The 15,414-nt window shown below is 27.7% G+C and overlaps 1 protein-coding gene across 1 annotated transcript; it reads right to left on the bottom strand.

Annotated features, from left to right (window-relative positions):
• Positions 1–12,916: 12,916 nt before the first annotated feature.
• LOC111901497 (uncharacterized) lies at positions 12,917–13,495 on the bottom strand. The gene has a single exon (XM_023897366.1). It carries the CDS (start codon positions 13,493–13,495, stop codon positions 12,917–12,919), a length of 579 nt encoding a protein of 192 aa, XP_023753134.1.
• Between the last annotated feature and the right edge of the window lie 1,919 nt (positions 13,496–15,414).

Here is a 15,414-nt window from a genome sequence, read left to right on the forward strand (position 1 = left end):
TGTAATCTAACTTGCAAATTGATATATATATATATATATATATATATATATATATATATATATATATATATATATATATATATATATATATATATAATTAGTTAATTATAACAAAAAGATTAAAAATTATCAATGATTAGAGACTAACAAGGTTTCACTTGGTAATTTTTTGTTTGATATATACAATGTTGCAAAACAAAATAAAAATAAACTCGTTTTTTAGCTATAAAGATATATAATTTTCTAATTTATATTATTGTTAAACAACAAACTATGCTATATTATTTGGAACATGTGAATATTGATAAATTATAATTTAACGTCAAAAAAAATTAATTAAGAATCAATTTATATCTTTAAAAATTGTGAAGAAACAAAAAAATAAAAGAATTATATTTTTTTTGAACAAAACATCAAAATAAATAAATCATATCAAATACAAATATTAAAATTATATTATATATCACCAATAATAAGAATAAACTCAATAAAAACTAGTTTCATTTTAAAATAGTGAAAAGGGGAAAAAAATATTACTTAATCTATATTTTAAAATAAACAAAAACATAATTATTAATGATTTTATCTAAACAAGGGACAACAATGTTTTTTTTTAGATTTAAAAATGTTTTTTTTAATATGCCTTTTTATAAAATAATTTAATATTAATGAAAATCTATAAATATGATAAATATAAAAATTTTACACACAAATATAAATTCAAAAAAGAAATGTTAAAAAGTAGAGTAAAGAGATGATAAATCGGATTGATATTTTAGATTTTGTATGATGTGATGGTGAAATGATACGATCCATTCAATTTGTATGGAGTATCATACTTGTACTGCCTGGACTTCAATGACCATAGACATCCTATAGAAATTTTGTTCACCCCTTAACTTTTATTCCATTTTTGTTTATTTAATACTTATTTTATTCTTATGAAAAATATCAAATTACACTTGCTAGTTGCAACGTTATTTGGGGTTTTGATATAGGGTGGTTAAAAATATTGCAATTCGTGATTTTGATTTGAAAATTTAATTATCTAAAATAAATTCAAAAAATTTGGATATTCCATTTATCGGAAAATCCAAACTATACCAATTTTCATTTTTATTTTTCTCTTCTCTTTTAACCAAGGTTGTCAAGATCGGGATCCTACATAGGATCGTTTTTGGATTTGCAAGATCGGGATCGTAAGATCGGGATCGAGATCCTAAGATCCCACAAAATAAAATAGAATTTTAATTTATAATTTTTAATCATAAAAAATATTTCAAACAATCAATTTTTTGTTCAAAAGTTATAAACACTTTAAAATATTAGTCATAAATCACAATACAAATGATAAATGGTAAATTGGTAAAGAGTAAAAGACATAAAGTGGTAAAAAAAAATTTATTCGCAAAAAATAAAAAATAAAAAATAAAAGAAGGTAGGATCGGATCGGATCTCGATCCTACGATCCTACCTACGATCTTACGATCCTACCTGCGATCCTACCCCAAATACGATCCTTTTACGATCCGGATCGTTTTTCATACCTAGGATCGTAGGATCGTACGATCCTACGATCAGGATCGCGATTTTGACAACCATGCTTTTAACTATATTTAATTTTTTTATTATTTGGATATTACTATCAAAAAAACTGAAAACATATAACAAATATATATTTTTCTATGGTTTCTTTATATGCCATCCAAAGTATAAAAACAGACACTTTAATTCAAATTTCAGATTTTAAGTAAGAAATCAAGTTGATAATCGGGTTTGACTATGTCTTAAAACGGATGAAGGTTTTAAACACCACTACACCTACGTTGCATAAATCAGAACAATATAAAGCCCAATTAATCAAGTTTGATTATGGTTTAAAACGAATCAAAGTGTGAATGAGTGGTGCAAGATGCGACTTGGGATGTAGCTCACTTTTAGGCAGCTACCAAGACTCAAATAAACATCAATCATTTATTTAAATGTTTTATATATTGCTTAATAGATAAGTTGGTATATTTCAAAGATTTCTTACACACTTCCTAGTTATGAAATCATTTTATAAACTCTCATTCTCGTTGGTGAGTTTATGTTAAGACACCCACCAACAACCTCGTACCAATGTGCAAGATACTCCGAAACCGACGTTTGGGTATTGTATATAAAACGAAAGTATCACACCCTGGTAATGGATTTAAAGTTGGAAGGTGTAGGTCATATGGATTATTGTATGTAGATGATATATTAGACTTTATAAAATATTTTACATAGATAGATGATATTAGATTTTAGATATTAAGAAAAAAAAATCAAAAAAAGGAAAAATATAGATATCAAAAAAGTCATGGGTAAATTGTTAAGTTTGGGTAACCCAAAAATAAATTGTGTGCTTTTCCAAGATGCATGCAAACAAAGTACAAACTTGTGTATTGTAAGAAATGATGTCATGGTGAGTCTCTGTCCAAAATCTTTTGATTTATATTTGTTATGAGGCTGACAAAAGTCACTATTCATCAGATTGGATTGGTCATGAATGGTTACATCAACCTTTCTGATTTTGATATTTTTTATTGTTTAAAAAGAAGAAAGGGCGTACGTATACAGTTTCAATTTATGTAATAAGACTCCCCCGGTTTCTATGGGTTTTTCATTGGGAGTGTCACCTGGGAATTATTCCCAGCCCCTTCCTCTTTTTTCTTTCAAACTTTAATATACCCATCACTTCATCTTTTCTGTTTTATTTTTGATAAATACGCTATAATACTTTAAAAACTAATAAATACTAGTATTTTTTGATGATTTTTAATCGCATTTTTACTTTTAGAGTTAAAACAATATTTACAGTTAATAACTTAAATAGATAATTAACTTTGTTTTTTTGTTTTTCTTTTTTATATATTTAGTCAACAATAAATTTTTATATGTTTGACTATTGAATTTTACTTGTTTATATTTAGTAACATTTAATTCTTTTAGGAAAGTAAAAGAAGTTTTATGGTCAAATATATACTAATTTATTTTTCTTTTGTTTTTGTCTAAATGTGAATAGAAAAAAAAACAAAGTTCTCACCTTATATCATTTATTCATTTATAACTAATTATTAAATTGAATAACAATAGCGATTATCATAATATTATTTCAACTGTTAATTACTTTGTTCTTATTTTTAAACGTAATTTTATATTTTTCATTTTAATTTCTTTGATTCGTACATGAAATAATATATAATGCTAATCGCTATTTCCTTAATAAAAAATCTTGTTCTCTAAATAATTGTTACTACATTAAATATTATAACGAGAACTTAATGTAACTTTGAGTATCTATGACTTAAATATAAGCAACTCTAATACATATAAAGTTTTTTCAAAAATAAAATAATTAAATCTATAACAAAATGAAGAAGAAAATATATATAATATCTAAAAAAAATACATTTTTATCATAGAAAGAAAGATCATATTAATTTACCTGACACGAGTAAATGCCACCTCCTTATTTTATTGTTTTCGTTAGACTATAGAAAATGATGTCATATTTACTATACTAAATATTCTATCACGTAGACATCATTTCATTTTTATCATGCCTCTTCAACACCGTATCAATTTAGGAGGGATGGATTCTCATACTTTTTATTAATTAAGATTTAACATTTTAAAAAAATTGCTAGAAACTAAAATAATAATAATAATAATAATAATAATTAAAAAACTTAAACTCTTACAACCTCACACACTTTAAAACGGAAAAGACATATACATAAATAGTTAAACACTTAAAAACATAAAAACTTATAGCTACTACAATCTAAAAGATACCGTCATCAAAAGATTGGTTTTCTAAATCATCAAATGGTTTCGTGTTAAGATCAATATAGTCAACGGTTCGAATATGTTTCGTCAAGTCTTTACGAAGATCAATGATAAATATCAACATTACGAATTATTCCTCTTATTGCTAAGTACTCTTCGCTTCCAACCTCAAATGGTTGTCTCATCGGAACAATCTTGTTTTCGTTATACTTACATATTGCATTTCATTCTTCTTTGAAAAATCATATTATACAATATGATATAAGTATACATTTATTACATCACTCATTTTCTTTTCCTCAACAAAAGTTGTAGGTATTTCAGTATATGCCAACATTTTTTAAGAGCGTCAAACACTCTTTCAACATCATTCATCGCCTTCTCTTGAGATCTTATAAACTTAACCTTTTTGAAAATCAAGACAAGACGATGTAATCAGACAATAGAATGCTTCGGATAGATCATGTCCACAATATAAATAACGTACCTATAAGACGTTCCATACATAACAAACGAAGAATCTGGTGGCAATAAGCTCCAAAGTAGAAAACTCTCTAGAGATATCCATCAACAATTCTTCAACTTGAAAAGATGTTAGTCTTCTCGTAATAATAATATTCTTAAGCCTTTAAGAACAAAACAAGTGAAGGAGAGTTTCAAGTAAAGTATCAAACTTATTTTTATTTTGATCTTAACACTTTAAAAGACAAAACAAGAGAGAATATAGAGAAGGGAAAACATAATTTTTGTGGTTTTCACTACTTTGAATGATCTAATGAAAGCTTTATGTAAGAATTTTAACCAAATATTTATCTCATTGGTCTTAAAACTTTAAACAAAATGTCTCTAAAACGATATTGAAATAATACTTTCAATACATGCTTCTAAAACATGTCTTCTTGAATATTATAATCAAAAGACCATATTCTCTTACACCACGACTAATTTATGTTTTTTTTATAAAGAAAAATATAACATTGAAAATCTTAAGGCTTTTAACTTATGTTTTTTTATAGTATTATGATATGTTTTAATACTTCACACTGAAAATTAATATTTCTATGAAATAAATATTTTTCAATTAATTACAGAAGTTATATTTATTTATCAAGAATCAAATTCTTATAAATAATATATTTGCATGTTGTTAGTGTTACCCTTTAGGATCATACATTATCTAGCAATATCATTTAATAATAACTATTAAGTATATAGATCGTGTTTAACTCCGTTTTTAGGAAAGACTTCAATGTCAATTTCACTTTGACCACGTGGTGTTTGACTTGGTCAATCCTCTTTACTCACTTGCATAAGAATTTACAAGAAATACAAAGGTAGTCCCGCGATATTGAATAGCCAAGATCTTAGGCTTACTAAGTTGTTAGTATAAGTTCAAGATATTAATAATACAATAAAGGTGATATATATATATATATATATATATATATATATATATATATATATATATATATATATATATATATATATATATATATATATATACACGGTTAAATTGTGATTTCTTGGATGACTATATAAGCATCAAAACTGCTTTAAATTTGATTTTGTTATCGTTAAACTTTTTATGTGTTTTGGAATTTTCGTAATGTCCAGATTTTTTAAACAGTTAAATCTAAGAAATTATCTTTTTTTCCATGATATAGGTTGTGGATCTTATTTTTGGATTTGTAATAGAAACAAGAATTATAAACTGAATTAGGGAGCTTGACTTCAAAATCTTGTACTGTAATTTTTTGTTGGCTTTTGAATTGTGACGCTGAACGAGTTATTAAAAAACTAGTAATTTTCTTAATTTATTTCTGCCGTTCCTACAAATAATCATATATAAATTAAAAAAGTTCCAAAATGCTTACCACAAAGTTCCAAAATGCTGGCAAATGGTTGAACCAAACAATTGACGTGTAATTGCATCGACTAATCATCAATGTCCCATGTCTTTACTTGTATTCTACTTAATTGCCAAATGCTTTAAGGTATCCAAATGAAGGTTCTAAACAACGTGTGCTTAAGTTTGTCAGCATTGTCAGAGTTAAGTCATAACAAACCTTGACGAATCATGACGTTTTTCAAGGTGTGACTATATTATATAAATTAAAAAAGATAAATCATATAATTATTGAATTTTATCAAACATATCAAGTTTTAGAAGTGTTATACCAATAATTACTATCAAAAAATTAACAAAAAGTCAATTATTTTAGGACAGATTAGAAAAAAAAAAGCGTTTTGAAAAAACTCGCATCATAACATGATAAGACACACATTAACACGTTATTTGGACGTTACGCTTAACAAACCCGCCTTAAACGTTTTTGTAACAGTTAGGTGATGCCATGGCACACTTTGAGACGCGCGTTTTAGAACCATGATCCAAATCAATATTCATATTAGTTAAGTTCATTGTAATTTATAAAAGTGTTTGCATATTAAATGGAGTGTTGTACTTTAAAAAAAAATTATAATACGGAAAACAAAATAAAGTTAGTTAACACGTTAATCTATACCGGAATATTAGGTTGTGTATTATTTAAAAATAAGGAAGTCTAGCCTAACCAACAGAATGTTTAATTTTGTAAGTCGGATGAAGTACCTAAATGTGAATTAATTATGTGTCAACAAAGTTATAGTTTCATTATGGAAAAAAGAAAAGGCTACAGTATTATCATTTTTTATTATTTTTTTTAATGAGACGGGAGTTTAAGTTTGGTCAAGAATAGATTTGAAATTATCAAAAATATAAAAACATTTTAGATTTGTTCGTTCAAAATATATATATATATATATATATATATATATATATATATATATATATATATATATATATATATATATATATATATATATATATATATATATATATATATATAAAGGTATACTCGAAACTACACATTAAATTATTAAATTAGAGTTTTATCTTATTAAATTTTATTTAATTTGTTAAAGATTACTCAATTTGTTATTTTTGATGCAAAATGTTTCCTTTCGTATAAAAGTTACAAGTTATTTTTTAGAAACTAAACAAAATTTAACGACTTAGATCAGTAATATATATATATATATATATATATATATATATATATATATATATATATATATATATATATATATATATATATATATATATATATATAAAGTGAATATACCTAACAACCTTATATAAGCTTAGGTACCTAACCACATCATAATACATAATTTTGTATCATATTTGCATTGTAATCAACCAAAGTTCTTAAAATTCAACCTCATAACTTGATTGCTTCCAAAATCTTTGGACTTTCACCGTTATCTTCCTTCAAATGACGTCTTTCTATCGGAGACCCCCTGGTGGGTTTCATATACTACCGTTACAAATCAAATGGTGTAGGAGGAATATAATAGTGAATGTCTGAAAATCTTGGAAGTAAATCAAGTTAAGGGTTGAAGTTTAAGAACCTTACACGATTGCAATGGAAATATAATGCAAAACAATGTAGTATAATGTGGTTAGATACCTAAGCTTATATAAGGTTGTTAGGTATATTCACTTTACCCATATATATATATATATATATATATATATATATATATATATATATATATATATATATATATATTCAAATATAATTTCTTTTTAAATATATATATTTTTAAAAATATACAAATAGGATTATCTTTAAAGTAATTTATACGAATGGTCCATATGGTTAGGGTAATTTGAACGTTTGATCACTAACTTATTTTTATAACTCGGAAGGTCCTTACTATTTGTTTTGTTGCGCGTTTGGTCCCTGTTTTACCTAAAAGGAATATTTTTTCATTAAATTTTTAATTTGTTTAAATAAGATATGGTATGTAATGTAAGGTGGAGGTGATTTGAGGGTGTGTTTATTTAAATAAATTAAAAAATTAATGGCAAAATAGTCATTTTAGGTAAGATAGGGACCAAGGGCGCGACAAAAACAAACAGTATGGACCTTTTGAGTTAAACAAATAAGTTAGGGATCAAACTTGAAAATTACCTCAAACCATAAGGGTCATTCGTGTAATTTACTCTTATCTTTATAACTATTTTACTTTTTATTTAAACATAGTTTATATATATATATATATATATATATATATATATATATATATATATATATATATATATATAGGTTTAGGTTCAATGGAAAATGATTAATTAGGGCAACATATGCTGGAACCAATGATCAAGTGACACATGTCCATTTCTTTATTCATAAGCAATGTACTATGGAAGTTATTTATGTAGTTATTCCAAAGTGATGAGTTGTCATGCTTTTATTGGTTCTAACATCTGTTGCCCTAATTCTTTATTTTCCATATAACCTTTCCCTATATATATATATATATATATATATATATATATATATACAGAGAGAGAGAGAGAGAGAGAGAGATAGGTTCAAATGTGATTGAACATTTATTGTGCGGACGTGTGGACGTTGTTAATCTGTGAGAATGAAAAATAAAATATGTTGTTTGACAATATAAATACGTTCAATCTTATATAACTATTGTCATTATCACACATTCTCACTAATTAAATCGTCTATAAAGTTATTATAAACTTTTTATTATTATTTTCATTCTGTCAGAATGTTATCAGAATGTTTATTGAGTCGTATTCTGTCAGAATGATAATGAGTGAAAAACGATTTGTGAGAACAAAAAATGAATAAAAATTAGTGAGAATGCATGAAAATGACGATATTTTGTAAGGTTGAACGTATTCGCATTACTAAACAACTTATTCTTTTAGTAATTCTCATAGAATCGCACTGTCGACACGTCTGCACAATAATTGTTCATCCACATTATAACCTAACCATATATATGTATATATATATATATATATATATATATATATATATATATATATATATATATGTTATAAAATTCAACGTGATTAAGATAATTTAAAACAATCTAAACTAACAACATAGATAAAGAAATTTGATGGAGAAAAAGATTTAGAAAAGATATCAGATATTTTATATCTTTTGAAATTGTATCGTCATATATTTGCAAGAGCATGTTATTTATACTACAAAAGTTACCTATCATATGTCATGTAAATAGTATGACATGATAGCTTTCACCAATTCACCAATTATTGGTGTCATTCACAATAATTTACAACACTCCCCCTACATGACACCATTTCTGATCTATAGTTTAGTTTTGAAGTACTGCCTCATTAAAAGCGTTGCTAAAGAAAAACCCAATGGGAAAAAACTTTAGCGAAGGGAAAAAGAGTGTAGTGTATAGTTGACTCACCCTTATTTAGACATATGTTACATTATATTCTATGCATATGTCGCATTCCAATGCCATGTACATGTTTCCTGAAGATTGCAGTAGGAAGTGCCTTCGTAAAAAAGCTCTGCTGCATTCTTGCTGGATTGAACATATTTGATTTCAACTTGATGATTCTTTATAAGCTCTTGAGTGTACTAAAAAAACTTTGGAGGTATATGTTTTGTCCTGTCGCTCTTGATATATCCTTATTTCATTTGAGTGACACATGTTGAGTTATCTTCATATATCAAAGTTAGATCTATATCCTTTTCAAGTCCACATGAAGTTAAAACTAGTTGTGTCATCGATCTCAACCATGTACATTCTCTACTAGATTCATTTATTGCAATCACTTTAGCATGATTTGAGGATGTGGCAACAAGTGCTTGCTTTTGAAAACGCATGGAAATTACAGTACCTCCATTCATGAATACGTATCCAGTTTGAGATCTAGCTTTATGAGGATTAGACAAATAACCTACATCTACATAACCAATCAAGCCTTGTTTTGAATTGTTAGGATAAAATAATCCTAAATCACTAGTTCCTCGAAGGTATCGAAAAATATGTTTGATTCCATTCCAATGTCTTTTTGTTGGGGCTGAACTAAATCTCGCTAGCAAGTTTACAGCAAATTAAATGTCAGGTCTAGTACAATTGGTAAGATACATAAGAGCTCCAATTGCATTAAGGTATGGTACTACTGGACCAAGGACTTCTTCATTTTCTTCGCATGGAAGAAATGGATCCTTGTCAATATTTAATGATCTAACAACCATTGGAGTACTTAAAGGATTAGCATTGTTCATATTGAAACGTCTCAATACTCTTTCTGTGTAATTTGATTGATGTACACGTATTCCGTTAGGTATATGCTCAATCTGTAAACCAAGACAATATTTGGTTTTTCCAAGATCTTTCATTTCAAACTCTTTCTTTAAAAGTTCAATCACTTCAAGGATTTCTTTATCCGTTCCAATGATGTTTAGATCATCAACATAGACAGCTATGATCACATACCCAAATGTTGTTTTCTTAATAAATACACATGGACAAATAGTGTTATTTTTGTAACCTTTACTTGTCAAATAATCGCTCAAACGATTGTACCACATGCGTCCAGATTGCTTTAACCCATACAAAGATCTTTGTAATTTTATAGAATACATTTCTTTGGGTTTTGCACTTAATGCTTCGGGCATTTTAAATCCTTCATGGATTTTCATATAGATATCACTATCAAGTGATCCATACAAGTAAGCTGTAACAACATCCATAAGACGCATCTCTAAATTTTTAGAGACTGCCAAGCTAATCTAAAAGTGGTTGCATGCATCTATACCCTACTTAAATATCTAAAAGTGGTTGCATCCATCTATACCTTTCTCCTGTTAAGAGAATTTAACTCAACTTGCATAGCTTCCTTCCATTTGGCCCAATCATTTCTTCTTTGATATTCAATGACAGATTGTAGATCAGGATCACCGTTCATAATATCACATGCAACTGAATAAGAAAATATTGTACTTATATTGTCAATTTCATTTTGGTCACGTATTCTATTTGATTGACCATAATTTTGTGCATCACCCACCTTTCCTGGGGGAATTTGAATAATTTGTGTCTCTCCGGGAACACTTTCCTCATGATCTAGTGTAGTTTCTGATCCTCTTCTTTTTCGTGGGTTCTTATCCTTAGAAGCAAATGGCCTTCCATGCTTCAGACTTGTTTTAGAATCTTGAGTGACTTTATCATTACATTGTCCATATGAAATTTCAATTCGAGTTGGAACATTAACAACCGATATATATATATATATATATATATATATATATATATATATATATATATATATATATATATATATATATATGATTTAGTCACCCTTTTTGTGTCAGTAAATGCATCAGGCAATTGATTTTCCATTTCTTGAAAATGCATTATCTTTTGAACTTCCATGTCACATTGTTTTGAGCGAGGGTCAAGATATGATAAAGAAGGCTCATGTCATGACACATCTTTTTCCTCAATCTTCTTTTCTCCCCCTAATGATGGGAAATTTGCCTCATCAAATTGGCAATCTGCTAGGCGTGCTGTAAAAACATCACCTGTTAACGGTTCAAGATATCTTATAACAGATACCGACTCATAACCAACATACATTCCTAACCTTCTTTGAGGACCCATTTTTGTCCATTGAGGTGGTGCAATAGGGACATATACTGGACACCCAAAAATTCTCAAATGGGATATATTTGGCTCTTTACCAAAAGCAAGTTGTAGTGGGGAATAGACATGATATGAACTCGGTCTCATGCGTATCAATGATCCAGCATGTAAGATTTCATGGCCCCAAACAGATACAGGAAGTTTGGTCCTCATTATCAATGGTCTAGCTACTAGTTGGAGACGTTTAATCAGTGATTCAGCTAAACCATTTTGTGTATGTACATGAGCAACTAGATGCTCGACAACAATTCCTACAGACATGCAATAGTCGTTAAATGCTTGTGAAGAAAATTCACCAGCATTATCAAGTCTCACTTTTTTATAGTAGAATCAGGAAATGTGCCCTTAATTTAAGAATTTGGGCAAGAAATTTTGCTAATGCCATATTACGAGTTGATAATAGGCAAACATGAGACCATTTGTTGGATGCATCTATTAAGACCATAAAGATGTACATGGTTTTTTGTTGTTGGATTGAGGGAACTTTTGGTCCCTCAATGGATGCCCATTTGTATTTTCAATTATCCTTCGCATTATTGTTAATCCTGGGTGGCCCAACCTATCATGCCATAAACTGAATGTACCAGGATCACAATGTTTTCCTTTAATTACCATATTTGATTCAATCATACATATATATGTATAATGCAGACCAGAATCAAGTGTTGGTAGTTTTTCAAGCACATGGTTTTTGTCTATAATATACATATATTTCTTATTTTCAATGGTCACAGTTTTTGTATCATATCCTTTGAAATATATGTCATTGAAACTTAGTAAGTTTCTATTAGACTTTGGAGGAAATAAGGCATTTTCTATACGAAAGCTTGTACCATTTGGTAATATAAAATGGGCTTTCACAGTTCCCTTTATCAAGTCTGCAGGACCTGATATTGTATGTATGATTGTTTTTGTTGGAACTAATTTTGAAAAATATTTCCTTGATTTCAGAATAGTATGCGTACTACCACTATCTGCTATACAAAGATCTCCAACTGTTTCCTGATGTTGTGCTCCAGTTTGACTCATATTAAACTTCACATATGAAAGAAATAATAAGCGAATAAACATAATCATAATAATTATTATAAAGAAAGTTCATTTATTATAGGAAATACATTACATGAGAAACAAATAAAGGAAAACAAGTTTATTAGAACAATAATAGAAAATTTTATTTTATGTCTTCCATGTCATTGCAGAAATCATCAAAAGTTAGCGGAGTGAATTCAACATTATCAACGAGGTTTGCTTCTTTTCCTTTTCCTTTAATGGACTCTTGATAAAGTTGACAAAGATGTGCAGGTGTGCGACAGGTCCTTGACCAATGGCATGTGCTACCACATCTATAACCTGAACCATCAGATTTTTGTGATGTGCCAGTATCATGCCTTGCTACTTTGGCCTTATCTTGTGTATGGACATTGTTTCTTTGTGAAGATTGGTAATTACTCCTTTTCTGGTCACGACCATGATTATTACCTTGTCCACGACTAAAATTATGGTTCTGATTATGGCTTTGGTTTCTTTTAAAATAGTCGCGGCCTCGTCCTTAGCCACGACCACGCCCTCGTCCACGTGTATTGTTTCGATGACCATCAGTATTTATAGCATTTGCTTCAGGAAGTGCTACTGATCCTGTTGGACGAGATTCATGGTTTTTCATCAAGAGCTCGTTGTTTTGCTCTGCAACAAGCAGGCATGCATTTAGTTCAGAATATATTGTGAACTTTTGCATCCGATATTGTTGCATCAAGGTAATGTTTGTCGCATGAAATGTGGAGTAAGTTTTCTCCAACATATCTTCATCAGTAACTTCTTGTCCACAATACTTGAGTTGTGAACATATCCTGAACAAAGATGAGTTGTATTCATTCACTTTCTTGAAGTCTTGAAACCTCAGTGTTCTCCATTCATCTCTAGCATTTGGAAGTATAACTTCCTTTTGATGATCAAATCTCTCTTTCAAAAGATTCCAGAGAATACTTGGATCAGTAACATCAAGATATTCAAATCTTAACATTTCATCAATATGCTTACGAAGAAAAACTTGTGCTTTTGCTTTGTCTTGTGCCAAGCAATTATTAAATTCATATATAGAATTTGAGATTCCCATGGACTCAAGATGCATTTTTACATCTATCATCCATGGCACATAGTTTTTCCCACTAACTTCAAGCAGGGGCGTATTTAAGAAGCATGAAGGTAGGTCCTAGGACCTACCTAGGATTTGTATTTCATTTATAATATATATACTAAAAAAATTAGGAACCACCTTAGAAAAAATAAAGGACCTACCTTGAGTTTGTTTTTTTTAAATGTCTTAAAAAACCATTTTAAAAGGAGAAAAAATAAGTTACATGGGTATTTGTGCTCTTAAATATATAGGATTAAATATAATATATAGTTTTTATCAAACAATAAGGTATCAATGCACTAGTAATCAACTTGTTTTTCATTAAATCGTTTGTTTTTTTCAATTATATTTTAATCGGTTTTTTAAAATTTTTATTGGTGGTGCCTGATCAGTTTTTTCAATTATATTTCATTAAATCGTACACGATCCGACCCGACCCGACCCCTCACAAGTGTTGTTGATTTTTTTTATCAGCTCCACATAATTTGGGAACCACGTAATATTTTGTTCTAGATTCGCCACTGACTTTAAGTGCTACAAACTCGAGCTTTGCAATGTTGGACATAATGTAACTATAAATTTTAAACAAAATCAAAAATTAAAATTAAAATCCATTTATTTCAATAAATATTACACAAAAAATAAGCAGTAAAGCTAACATTGCATACAAGCCTAAAACAGATGAAATTCCATATTATCTTCGATGTCAAGGATCAGGATGAAAAGTAACATGACTATTATAGTCATGATTATCACAAAAGGATGAATCATTTTAAAGCTTGATTTCTGGAAATTGATTTGTTTGATAGAATAGAGAAATATTTATTGTGGGTAAAATAAGCAGGGTAAAGATGTTTATTTATGGTAAAAAAAAATATAACCGTTGTTTTTGTTGTTTATAACCGTTGCATATATATATATATATATATATATATATATATATATATATATATATATATATATATATCCGTTGTGTATATTTATAAATCATTTAATAAGATTTATAACTAATACATAACTTTACTTGGTATAATTTTACTAATTAGAAACATAAATAAATATTAGTAAATATTTAAATAAAATTATGAATGGTATCTAAAATATGAATAAATATTGACATGCAGAAATAAACGTTAGTATATATAAATAAAAAATAGTTGCATAATTTAAATGCTAGTATACATAAATAAAAGTTAGTTGCATAATGTAAATGTTAGTATGCATAAATAAAAGTTAGTTGCATAAGGTAAATGTTGGTATGCATAAAAATTAGAATACATAAAGAAATGTTAGTATAATAAATAAAATCGTTAGTAGTCCATAATGTATAAGTTTTATTAATTCATTAGTATTATTATTATTTTAATATGATGAAGGTTTTTAAAATTAATAATGTTTTTACTAAGTAATACATACCTTGATTAACATAGATGTGATTTCCATTTCTAAATAACTTTGGTTCGAGCTTTCGTGCTGATAACGTGTTATAAAATTCAACGTGATTAAGATAATTTAAAACAAACTAAACTAACAACATAGATAAAGAAATTTGATGGAGAAGAAGATTTAGAAAAGATAAGAGATATTTTATATCTTGTGAAATTGTATAGTCATATATTTGCAAGAGTATGTTATTTTACTACAAAAGTTACCTATCATATGTCATGTAAATAGTATGACGTGATAGCTTTCACTAATTCACGAATTATTTGTGACATGACAACATGGAAAAAACTTTGTGTCCAACGATAATAGTTTATTTTTCACCCATTTTATTTTTTGCTCATAACTTTTTTTTAAATAAAATCTGAAAAAAAAAACAAATTTCTTAAAATTTAATTCTCTACAAAATGAACACAATCATAAAAATTTGAATAAAAAAATTATTTTCTTTTATTAAAAACTCATAAAAC

Source organism: Lactuca sativa, chromosome 2 (assembly GCF_002870075.4).
Source record: "Lactuca sativa cultivar Salinas chromosome 2, Lsat_Salinas_v11, whole genome shotgun sequence".
Taxonomy (NCBI): domain Eukaryota; kingdom Viridiplantae; phylum Streptophyta; class Magnoliopsida; order Asterales; family Asteraceae; genus Lactuca; species Lactuca sativa.